Source organism: Artibeus jamaicensis, unplaced genomic scaffold (assembly GCF_021234435.1).
Source record: "Artibeus jamaicensis isolate MK-2021 breed Jamaican fruit bat unplaced genomic scaffold, CSHL_Jam_final contig_2790, whole genome shotgun sequence".
NCBI classification, from domain to species: domain Eukaryota; kingdom Metazoa; phylum Chordata; class Mammalia; order Chiroptera; family Phyllostomidae; genus Artibeus; species Artibeus jamaicensis.
The window spans coordinates 2,204,473-2,217,301 of NW_026521616.1; the positions used below are offsets into that span (position 1 = coordinate 2,204,473).

Here is a 12,829-nt window from a genome sequence, read left to right on the forward strand (position 1 = left end):
TTTATAAGAGACCTTTGAAGTCCAAAATATTTGTTTCCAGAAATACTAGAATTAGGCTGTTTTACCTAGGTTGATTTTTCTGATTAATTTATATTCAATTTTTTAAGCCTCCATCTTTTTATTCTCATTTTTTAATGGAAAACGATCTTAAACGTGTGATTTGGTAAATGTCGTACTTATACCATTTATGTAGATTTGGTTTGAATAGCTGTAGGAAATCTGCACTGGTAATATTTAGTATTCTCTATAATAACATTGAAGTAGTTTGTTGATTTAGGAAGGAACATTTATTTTTTGGTTCAAACTGCTTAATTCTCTAGGTTTAATGAATTTTTAAATACCTGTGTTATGACAGTAAGAAAGTAGGTTAGCCAGGTGTGGCCTCTGCACTCTGGAATTCAGTAATGTCCAAAGCGTTGCTTTTCAGAAGAGGCGGTTGGAGTGCACGACAGCAGCAGTGACACTGCGGTTCTCACTGTAAGCTGCTGTGGTGCTCAAGTGCCTTACCTGCTTCATTTATTTAATCTCCTCAGTAACCTGTGAGATAGACGCTCATCGATTACATATCTATCTCCAAAACAAAAAAGAAATTAAGATTAGTGATAGACCTCTGGCCACATGACAAATAAGTAGTATTGGAGAATCTGAGTCTCCCTAACTCGGGAACCAGGGCTCTGTCTAAACCACTACTGCACTGACTCTTGTACAAAGAGTACATGCCTTGGAGTGTGATTTGCTTTGAACCCTGGCTGCCCTATTATTAGACCTCTGTTCTTGAGTAAGTTACCTGGGGCCTCCATTTTATTATGTGTTTAAAAATATGGGATTGATGGGAATACCTACCCTAAAAGAGTGTTGTGAAGATTAAAGATAATATGAGTCAAGTGGCTGGTGCAGTGCCTGGCCAGTACTAGGTAATCTGTAAATGGTAGCTTGTTATTATTGCATTCTTTTTACTTTTTATTTGATACCATTTCAGATTTCAGAAGACTTCCAGTAGTACAAAGGATTCCTGTATACCCTTTACTAGATTCCCCAAATGTTAACATTTTGTTACATTTGCTTTTTCATGATTTTTTCCCCTGAACTACTTGAAAATACGTTGCAGAAGTGATGCCTGTTTCCCCCTAAATATTTTAGTGTTCGTAGCCTATGTATTTACCCCACATATTGATATGGACTTGTGGATTCTTGTTTTATTCAATGGATTATAATGTTTCTGTTATTTAATGATAACCTTAATCAATTGTAATCTTTTACAATACACAGTTTTACATTTCGGAATTTTGTTTAAGTTTTATGCACTTGGGTTTTCTACCTGAACTTAAGTAGCTTTTACAGAATTGCCTGCTGGTCAACCAGAGGGTCTCCTTGTGACGCTGCCTTTCCCTTTCATCTGTGCACTCTGGGGCACACGGAGTCAGATCCCCTTTTGCCACAGACTTTTAGTTTCCTTATAGCCCTTTTTTTCTTCCTTTTATTTCCTCCTCTTTCTGCCTGATCTTCTAGGGCCAGGCTGCCTTAATTAAGCTTTTAAATTCAACACGGGCCTATTTAAAGGTTGGTATATGAGTAAACAAATTTGGAGTGCTGCACAGGGTAGGAACATTTGAGAACCACTGAATCACTGCTACTGTTATTTTGCTAATTAAAAAACAAAAAACATGTCATTAGAAGGCCTTTTATTTCACTAATGCCCTTTGTGTCAAAATATGATAGGTATCACTTTAAATTTCACTGAATATAAACCTAGTTATGGTTACTTATGGATGATAATATTACTTATGGATGATTTTTAAGTGTCAAATAATTATTTTTACAAACTCTATATGTGTAAAAATTTCCTTTTTTCTTTTGGAGATACATTTTTAAAGTACACAACTTATTGTAAACTTTAGCATCGATTTATTGAAAATTATATTTTAATATTTTACATTCTTTAGCTTTAACTGTGTAACTGGTATTATCTTTTGTTGAAAAAATATGTGTCTGAGTAGTTCACAAAATAGGTAAGAAAGTTGAAGTTCCAGTAAGCACATCAGTGATTTATCATTTTTTAAAAAAGCATTATATATTATTTGGAGCCTATATTATCTTATCTCTTAGTATTTGACCCTTGAAATATCAACAACCCAGATTTCACTCAACTTGACTCTAAATAATGAGATGGGAAAGTATGTCTGGATATCTTGGTGCAGTACTGGAAGTCATGCATAGTCAACAAAAGAATAACATAATGTATGGTGGTGATACCCATTCTCCAAGGAATACAAAGTGCTCTGCAGAAATTAGTTTTTACTCTTCTCTGTCTACTTCTGAATCAGAGTGCACACGAGTTGGTAATAGTCTCAGTTTAAAAAACAAAGGTATAAAATGATTCAAAGATCGGCCTCAGATTACTAAGCCCAGTTTTGAATTCTGTTACTTTATGCAAGACCATAAGGTCAGTTTTGAAATATCCTGTAAATTTATTTTAAAATAACCACATTTTAAATGTATCACATACTGTCATAGATAGACACTTAAACTGCAAAATGATGAATAAGAACTAACGACGTAAAGGACATTTTTAGTTTGACTCTTATTGTGCTTTTTGTGTTTTTGGATCTAAAATTCAGTGTATTATAAAGTTGACATTGCCTGCTTCCTTCTCTAATCTTGTTCTCTGAGCCTGGTAGTACTCAGTACTTCTGGTCCTGGGATGTTCTTTCACCGTTGCCCTAAACTGATTTCCTTTATTGGATCACCTGTTTCTTGGATTTGCTGTCTTTCATCTTCTTAGTTTATTCCCTTATTATGCCGGACCGTGTCCTTTCGGGGCCTCCTGAGAGAGAACAGGAGGTACATTTTGTGGACTTCTCCCACACTCACCTCTAAAAATGTCTCTGTTCTGCCCACACTCTGGTTCATTGTGTATAGAATTCTAGTTTGAAAATCATTTTGAAATTCTGAAGGCATTGTTTCCAGTATTGCTTTTTAAGTCCAATGTCAATTAAAATTTCTGGGCCTTTGTATATGATAAGCTTTTTTCTCTCTGAAAGTTTTTGGGATCATCCCTTTTCCCCCTGTATTTTTGTTTGTTTTTAACCATCCCATGATGGGCTTAGTGTGCATCTTTTTCAGTCCGTTGTACTAGGCTTTTGGTAGGCTCTTATAATCTGGAAACTCATCTTCAGTTCTTTTTCTTACCTTTTCTCTGTTTCCACTTACCAGTTTTTCTCCTTTCTGGGAGGTTTACTCAATTTGTTGATTTTAGAGTGTCCTTAGCTTCCTTTGTTGCCTCTATTTCCTCAGACTCACTCTTCTGTTTGCTGGTTGGTTTCTTTAGATCTCTGCCCTTTTTGTTAATGGCTCTCCTCAAATATCTGGCAATTCTTGGTTCTTGGTTCATATTGAACGGTGAGGCTCCAATATCCAGTGATTGGAAGCTCATTCTGGGTGCCCACTGGTGGGACTTGCTGAGTGCTGGGCCTCACAGCGGGCGGCCAGGAAGGACCTGGCTGTTTCACAGGGGACATCAAAATGTCGGTGCCTCTAGGTCTCTTCTCCGGAAGGGGAGGCAGCCATCTGACTGCATGGTTTGGGGGAGGTAACCTAGGGTCTGACGATTCTTTGTACGAATTTTCACATATTTCCATTTTTACCCCTGTTCCATACTCCTGCCCTCAGATATACCTGATCCCGTGAATTCTTGAGCTTTTGTAGGCTCTAGAGAAAATCTTTATTAATCATTACTTGACTCATAGTGGTACTGAGGTGAGTAATAGTAGTAGACTTGGTACTGGTGATGTTATTCACATTTCTTAATCACTCAGGTGGAATTCCTCTAATTTTAAAGGTACAGCGTTCTCATTGTAACAGATTAAACAATTCTGTAAACGCACAAGGTGCATCCTTCTGGTGCCCTCCCTTTCTTCCCCTGACGTACCCTGTGTTAACTGACTGCCGCGTATCCGATACCTTTCTTACGGCCATACAAATACACACCAAATGTTTCTTTCCTAAAATTAAAAAAAGACTCATATTTACACATTCTGTGGATTGCTTTAATCATTTAGTATGTCACAAACATCCCTCCAGGTTAGTAGAATTAATACCAACTCATTGTTTTTAATAACCAAATATTATTTCATGTTATACCATAATCTACTAAACCATTCCAGTGTCACTTCCAATGTTTTATCTTTTACTATTCCAGACAGTGCTTTCTTTGTTCTGTTTTTCACTCCTCCATGCCTTCTCAAATCTGGAAATTTCGGTGTTGATTCATTTGTCATTTGCTTAGGGTACTTTCTCTAGCATTTTCCTGCAGTAGGATACCAAGTCTTGCCTGTCCAAAAATGTGTTCCGCCAGTCCCCCACGTCAGGCCATTAGAGACCCTGTAGCAGGGACATACCGGGCACTAGTGGGTGGCCCAGCAGTTTTTCCTCCCAGCAGCTGGAAGACCATGAACTCTCTGCTTACAAGTCTCCTGGCTGTATGTGGCAGTTCTTGTCCCGCTTCAGGGACTGGACACAGTTCAGTCCCTCACTGCAGCCCTGTCTCTTCCCGGGCCCCTCGGGATCGCAGTGAAATGGAGGTATTTGCCTGAGGCTGGAAGAACGATCTAGTCTGCCCTGCCATCAGCTCCCCAGTTCTGCCCTCACCTGCGAAAGTGTAGCGGGGCAGCCCTCCCCGCCTTTCTTCCCTTGGCAGTCTCAAGAGAACTTTGGGCCTCAGAGGGCCTGCCACGGCACTCTGCCTTTGTTCTTGTGTTCCCGCGTGGGCCAACTGGGCCGCAGATGAGGTCAGGAGTTTGTGCCCTGACTGTCGTCTTCCCAGAATCTTTTCTGAAGCAACAGGCTTTTTTTTTAAAATTAATGTTTCAGATATTTTCAGAATTACTCAAGAATGTTCTATTTCCTGTTGCTTTTTAAAAAATGTTACTAAATTTATTGAGGTGATGTTAGTGAATAGGGGCATATAGGTTTCAAGTGTGCATTTCTGTGGCACGTGATCTGTATGTTGCATTGTGTGCCCGCCCCCCAAAGTCAGATCATCTTCTGTCGCTGTGTAATTGCCCCTTGGACCCTTTTCTACCCTCCACTCCCCTTCCCTCTGGTAACCACCATACGGTTGTCATCTGTGCCCATGAGTTTCAGTTTTATATCCCACATATGAATAAAATCATATGGTTCTTAGCTTTTTCTGACTGACTTATTTCACGCTGACTTATTTCACGCTTATCCTTAGCATGATATTCTCAAGGTCCATCCATGTTGTCTGTCACAAGTGGCAGTATTTCATCTTTTCTCATGGCCGAGTGGTATTCCATGGTGTATATGTACCACATCCTCTTTATCCAGTCCTCTGTCAAAGGACACAGGTTGTCTCCATGTCTTGGCCACCGTGAATAACGCTGCAGTGAACATAGGGGTGCATATACCTTTGCAAATAAGTGTATTCAAGTGTTTCAGGTATATAGGGATTGCTGGGTCATACAGTAACTTTATTTTAAGGGTTTTTTTTAAGATTTTATTTGTTTATTTTTAGAGAGAGGGAAAGGGAAGGAGAAAGAGGGAGACAAACACCAACAGGTGTGAGAGAGAGACACCTACAGGTTACCTCTCCTTGGTGCCGCTGTTGTGGGCATCCTGACCCGAGACCCATCACAGCAACCCACACACATGCCCTGACCAGGAATCGAACCAGCGTCTTCTCACTTTGTGGGATGATGCCCAACCAACTGAGCCACACTGGTCAGGGCTCCATTTTTAGTTTTTTGAGGAACCGCCATACTGTTTTCCATAATGGTTGTACCAGTTTACATTCCACCAGCAGTGAATGAGGGTTCTTTTTCTCCACAACCTCTCCAACACTTGTTATTACTTGTCTTGTTGATAATAGCTGTTCTAGTGGCTGTGAGATGGTGTCTCATTGTAGTTTTGATTTGCATCTCCCTAACAGCTAGTGAAGTTGAACATCTTTTCATATATCTGATGGCCATTCGTATGTCTTTGGAAAGGTGTCTGTTCAGGTCTCTGCCCATGTTTTAATTAGATTGTTTGGTGTTGAATTGTATGAGTTCTGTATGTATTTCGGATATTAACCCCTTGTCGGAGTTGTTTGCAGATACCGTCTCCCATTCGTTGGTGGCCTTTTGTTTTGTCGTCAGTTTGTTTTGCTGTGCAGAAGCTTTTTAGTTTGATGTAGTCCCATCCATTTATTTTTGCCTTCACTGCCCTTGCCATTGGGGTCACATTCATAAAACCTTCTCTGTGACCCAGGTCCATAAGTTTAGTACCTGTGTCTTCCTCTGTGCTTCGTTGTTTCAGATCTTCTATTTAGGTCTTCGATCCATTTTGAATTAATTTTTGTGTAATGGAACAAACTAATCTAGTCTCATTCTTTTTTTTAATATTTTATTTATTTATTTCTAGAGAGGGGGGACGGGAAAGAGAAAGAGTGGGAGAGAAACATCAGTGTGTGGTTGCCTCTCATGTGTCCCCTACTGCGGACCTGGCCTGCAACCCAGGCCAGGGTTTCCCTGACTGGGGATGAAACCGTGATCCCTTAGTTCACAGGCCCACACTCAATTCACTGAGCTACACCAGCCAGGACTCAGCACCATTTATTGAAGAGATTTTCTTTTCTCCATTGTGTGTCTGGCTCCTTTGTCAAAAATCATTTGCCCACATATCTGTGGAAGCATTTGTGGGCTCTCAGTTCTGTCCATTGGTCCGTGTGTCTGTTCTGCCAGCACCGTGGGTGTGTTGCCTGGTGGACACTGACCCTGCCCTGTAGAATTTTGCTGTCAGGGAGAGAAGACTGTTAAAAGTTAATAATCTTGCCATTGATAGCAAAAAGATATTAACTGAGATTCTTTTTTAAAAGAATATTAAAGTGGTTACATGGGAGAGACTGTACTCTGCAGTGACTTTTTTCCTTCTCTCTCAGGTTGCTTAATGACCTTTGTCACCTGGCTTAGAAATCCAGCATAATGTAGCATTTGTGTCCTAAAATCTGCTTGGTTGGTTCTCAAGTAGACTTTTGGAACATAATCTTTTCATAAATTGAGGTCTGGTTGTACATACATTTTGTAATATGTTACACTTTTGGTTCTATTTTTATGATTGTAATTCCCTGTTTCCCCTTCAATAGTTTTTCCTGATTAAGGATATTGCAACAGCTGGCCCCTTATATAACCATTTTAAGAAGCTCTTTATAGTACGCGATTTGTCTGTCACTGTCTTATTTCATTTGTTACTTTGAGGCGGGGGGAAACACAGGACAAGGCTTACTGCCTTCCCAAAAAGATGGCAGAGGCTAGGACTGGGGATGTAGTGGTCATTAGAGAAAGGACAGTGGGAATTTGACTTGGGAAGTGATTCTTTTTTCCTGCCCAGTGCTTTTTAAGATGATGCTGTTCACCTTAGTGTACTGTTCACTTGTAAGGGTATGATGGATCCATGTAGATCCTCTTAAATTATCTTCCCTTTTTCTCTTGCAGCATTGCTATGGCAACAAAAGAAAATATGACTTCACAGAGAGGAATGTTGAAGTCGATTCAGAGCAAAATGAACACTTTGGCCAGTATCCTTTGTGAAAGTTTGAAATCTGTGGTTGCTTTGAGGGAAAATTATCTGAGTGTGCTTTCCTCTCACGGGGCCCCTACACCCCCAGCCAGCTGGTCGCCGTCATCAGTGGCGGCAGAGGCCATCACCGACCACACAGCTCAGGTGCACCCTGCACCCCACTTCGTGAACGTGCGTGCTGTTTAGTGCCATTTCTAAAAGATCGCACACCAGGAGTTTATTATTATTAGGTTGTGAAAAAATTATAAATGTGAATTTCAAACTGTGCACAAAACTGTTTTACTTTTCAAAAGCTCTCATATCATTGTTAGAACTCCACGGTATACATTATTCTTACCTAAGCATCATGAATTATATGCTTTTTCTTTTTTCAGTTTGGAGAATAAATGGCAGATGCTTAAGGGGGGAAAGAAGGAGACAGACATACTCGTAGATGAGTTGTAACTGCCCGCAGAGTATTTCACTGTAATGTGATGGGTACAGGCCGAACTCTAGGGCAGATTCACCGCCTGTTCGTTGTGGCCACTCCTTCATTCCTCCCCTTCCCAAGGGGAACTAGTATTGCTGACACCTCTGAGAAACCCAGCGGGGCAACTGACCAGCCTGCAGCTCTGAAACATTTTGTTTACTAAGAAATCAAGCCTTTTAGGGGGAAAAAGTTTCCTTCCCCAGTTACTAAGTGGGAAAGGACCAATATAATTTTCAAAAATTTAGTATCTTCTCATCTGGGATAATTTAAAGTCACTTTTAGTTTGATACCTTAGTTGCTCAGGGGAAAGAACATTCTGAAGTGTGTTGGTCTTTTCCAGGGTTTTTTTGTGAATTTTGTTCTGAAACCACACATCCAAAATTATTTATATTTTATATAGAGCTATACAGTTTACAGAATAGTGTTTTATACATTATCTCATTTTATCATTATCACAAATTACAGTCATTTCAAAAGAATGTGTTAAAAAAATCAAATAAAATGGGCGTAAATTAGTCAGGACTCCATAGAGAGGTGGTAGTAGAAACCAAATTCAGGCTGACTTAAGGGAGAAAGGGAGAGAATGAATGTATTCATATGTCTGTAAAATCTGGGAGTAGAATACGATACAGCTGTGTTCAGGGCCTCAGATTTTATTATCAAGAATCTGTTCTTTTGCTCTGCTCCCCCTACCTACTCCACCTCTTCTCCTGTGTGTTGGCCTCATTTTGGGGCAGGTCTTCTCCTCACAGTGATAGAGAGGACTGAAAAAGTCACCTCCTACCCGTTCACCTCCCCATGGGAAAAGGGTGTCTTTTCCAACAGCTGTGGGAAATGCCCCCAGCGGACTGTGGTTGACCGCAGCTTGAGTCACTGCCTGTTCCCAGCTCAGTCACTGGCCAGGCCTGAGGCCGAACGTGTGCCTGGCGGCCGAGGACGAGGGCAGCTCCATCCTGTTACGTGGACTGAGGTAGATTATTTTAGGAGGTAGGGGAGAGGTTCCCTGAAGATAAACTGGATAGAAATGTGTCCACTGTAGACAGGGTTTCCTGATGCCGAGAGTCCTCACACTTTCCCCAAACGGAGTGTTGACCCTTCTTTTACCAAGCAAGGAAAGATTAAGCGTTTGTTCCATATGAGATTTCTACCTTGTAAAAGTGTTTGCCTATTTCTTTATGCTTCTCACTCTTCTACATTTTAAGGAATATTTCTGCAAAGTATTCTTCTCTCATTACTTAATTCAAAAAACACATTAATGCCCATAGTATATGAAACTCTATTCTAGACACACAGGGAAATTCCACATTAGAAGAAAGCATGGTCCTAGTCATACAGAATGTGGAACCTGTAAGTATACAAATGTTGTCTCTGCTGGGAGTCAGTTTGTCACAGGAAAACGCAGTGGGGCTTCACAGGGAGTGGGGTCGTTGCCGCTCCTAGAGTCCCAGGTGACTTTGGTGGTGGTTTCTCCGACCTTGATATAACACCTCTGTTATAAACAGCAAGGGTGTACCTGCAGACATATAGTGAAAAACCAAATACAAAACACTATAGGATGTAATTTGGTCTACAACACACAAACTACTAAGAGGACAAAGACAGTTTAAAATACTAAGGAAAATACTGTTGTAACTGCTATAAAATTTCTAAAGTTGAAATTTTCTTCTCTTTTGGTACGTTCCCCAAGTAGGACGATAAAGCCGTTTAATCTACTTTCCTACCATGTCCTGCCTACTGATGCAAAGTAAATTAGAAAGTTTTAAAATTAGTGGTGCCTGATTGTACAGACCCTAGAGTTGGTTCCCACCAATTGCCTGAATTCCAGGGAGCTTATCACCGTGGGCAGAGGAATGGTAGGCTTCAAAACCCTCTGGGAAAACTTGTCAGCCTCCTGAGAGAAGGGATAGAGAGAGAGAGAGTGTGTGTGTGTGTGGTGGGGGGAAGAGGGAGAGGGAGGAGCGCTCAGATGGAATGGCGGGGTCAGGCATGGCTACACAGACGCTTCCCGCAGAGGTGGTCCTGTTTCTGACCACCTGACCTGAAGCCTAGCAGTAACCCCTTAATGCATAGTAGCTGTCCTTGTTATTTTCTCCCTCCCCTTTCTCTCTTGATCTTTGCATTCGGACTTGTGTGCCGCAGTGCACCGTGACACCTGCATTCGTCGGGGGCCGGGACATCTGCAGTCCGGGCATGTGTATTTGCTGAAGTCTGCACTCCCTCAGTGCGGCTTTCTCCCCGTTGCTTACTCTTTGTGGTTCTCCTGATCTCCACTGGTGTGAGTTCTGTGACTTTTCACTACAGAAGCTTCCAGATATGACCTTAATAAAGATTTCCCAAAGATCGCTTTCCTGCTGTGAACAGCCTGATCCAGCGAATCAACCTTAGGAAGAGGCGAGACTCCCTCATCCTGGGCGGCATTGTTGGGGTCTGTACCATCCTGTTGCTGCTGTACGCTTTCCATTGACAGGACCTCTCCGGGACTCTGGACAGCCACCACTTTCGGGCCCTGGTCTGGAATGCGGAAAAGTAGGAAGGAGACATGGACTGTCCTGATAATTAGCCAGGCCGGCAGGGTCATTCAGGACGGATGCTGCTGGATCTGGGACAGGGTCAGGTTGAGCAGAAGCCACAGTTTTCCTGTGCTGTTTTTTCTAACACATACTTCCTTCTGTTTTTAGTTTTAAAAAAAAGAAAAATAAGAAATAGCTTTGTGTTGCTTTTGTCTCCCCCGGAGGTAAGTAAACCAGTCGGAAAGAGGGCGTCTGTGCTTCGGTGACGGTGTTGAGGCTGATGACAAGCCAGGTCTTAGAGCCGACCGACTCCTCAGAAAACCAGGCCCCTCTCTATCCAAAGACGGCTTTCCTTTTAGCTGCCACATTGGGTTGTGAATACAAACAGTTCTTGTCCTTTTATTTAATAGTCATGATGAAAAATCACAAGTCATTTCTTGATAAATTTCTACTCTGTGTCAACTCTTTTGGTATTCACGGAAAATTCCATTTTCACAGATTCTTTGAGACGCTGACAGGCCAACTCTAAGAGAGGTGAGGTGGTCTCAAATAAGAAACACTGCAAAAACGCATTGTTCTTTCTTGTTTTTAATCATGTGCACACTGGGCTTAACTATTGCTGGAAAAGTATCAGGAATGACGGGCTTTTTTTTAAGGAGTCAATTATTGTTTATTTCTTCAGTTGGGCTAATTTTCGCTACTAGGAGAAAATGAAATCTTAGTTCTACCAGGACAGAAGAAACTGCCAGCCAGCGTCTGTCGGTGCCCCGGCCACCCCTCATGGAGTCGGAGTCACACCGACGGCTGAGTGAGGGGGCTGCGCGGTCCTCAGTGAGGTCTCGTGGTGAACAGGCCACCAGTAAAGAGACTTCGATTGAGGGCTCGCAGTTGGAGAATTTCATTTGTAAATGCCTGCCACTTATGAGCAGGTGTTTTAAAAATTACCACCTGATGTAACAGGAATTCTGTGTTCTGTGAGAATCTCTTCATTCCAAGTGTGTTCAGCTTTTCCGAACATCCAGAGAATGGTTTTGCTGTTGAAGACGCGCGTGACAGAATCTGTCTGTATCTGCCCCATCTTCTGTTGTCATCCCTGGGCAGTGACAGAACTTGAAACCACCCAACAAGTCCTTTTCAAGTTTAACCATTTCTCAGCCTCCGTGCGTTCATTACTTGTCTAACCAAACCACCACAGAGGGTTCGGAGGCTTCCAGCACCTGCACTCCTCACCCAGAAGGGAGGCTGCTTTTCACCATTGGATCTGGTGTAGCATTTACAGCACTGGCTTCAGACTGTGCCACCGGGAGTAACAGGGTGTTACCATGTGGTTCGTGACTACGTTTTAGCGCGTCAGCAGACGCCGATGGACAGGCCGGTGGGCAGACTACCCGCGGTCTGATGCAGAGGCCGAGACGTTTTTCATTCTGGGGTCAAAGTTTTATTATGTTCTGGGTATAAAAGGAATTTGATATTTTTTTGAACTATGGGTTTTATTTTTCTAAATATGGGTTGATTGATCAGTAGTTGATTGGGGCTGCCCTTAAAAGAGAGTTTAAGTTTTCCCAGTGTGAGCCCTCAAGGGTGGGGAAGTCCGTATGTTCAGTTCTCTGTCGGGAGGACAGAGCTTTTCTGCCCGCCACTTCATCATCTTTGATTTTTCAAAGGGCCTTGCTTGGTGGTTGTACCTCAGCCAGCACTTTGGTCGCTATATAGTTGGCATTTATAAAATCTGAAGTACCATAAATAAAATTATTTATTTAATTATACTGCCAGTCTTTTTTACTGGTCTGGTCATTTGGTGCATTCATTGAAGCTGATCGTGTGGCAGGACCCGAGTTGATGTAGCCACAGCTACGGAAGCAAACACTTCTGATGACTGATGGCCTTTCCATTAGGGTTCTGCTGAAATGAAGTAACAGAATTGTGTTGGTTATTTTCTTTACAAAGATAAAGAAACCGGTTCTTCCAAGGAAGTCGAAGAAGCGTGCTGTTGGTGTTGGTGTTGGTGTCGGGTCAGACTGGGCTCCCGGTGCCGTAGCCCACAGTAGGGTGGCCGGGGCCCAATGCAGGTTAGCGAAGACCACACTCCTTTCCGCGTTTGGTTCCCTCGTTTGAGAGAAAAAACCTAGAGCCAGGACTAGAAGTGTGCCGCTTACCGGTGGTCTCTGGGTGGATCCCGGGTAGCTGACCTAAGAAGCCTTTCGATTCCCTTTCACTTAACTTTTTAATCATCTTGGGTTTTTCTTTTCTGTTTTGCTGTCCTTAAAGACCCATT

The 12,829-nt window shown here is 42.1% G+C and overlaps 1 protein-coding gene across 2 annotated transcripts in view; it reads left to right on the plus strand.

Annotated features, from left to right (window-relative positions):
- The window catches only part of GOSR1 (golgi SNAP receptor complex member 1), a 37,498-nt gene extending 25,178 nt beyond the window's left edge, over positions 1 to 12,320 (plus strand). For both annotated transcript variants that reach the window (XM_037162787.2, XM_037162788.2), the window contains exons 8-9: positions 7,491 to 7,573; positions 10,384 to 12,320. In XM_037162787.2, the coding sequence (XP_037018682.1) occupies positions 7,491 to 7,573; positions 10,384 to 10,508 (208 nt within the window). In that variant the 3' untranslated portion in view covers positions 10,509 to 12,320. The remainder of the gene's footprint in view (positions 1 to 7,490; positions 7,574 to 10,383) is intronic.
- Positions 12,321 to 12,829: the final 509 nt, after the last annotated feature.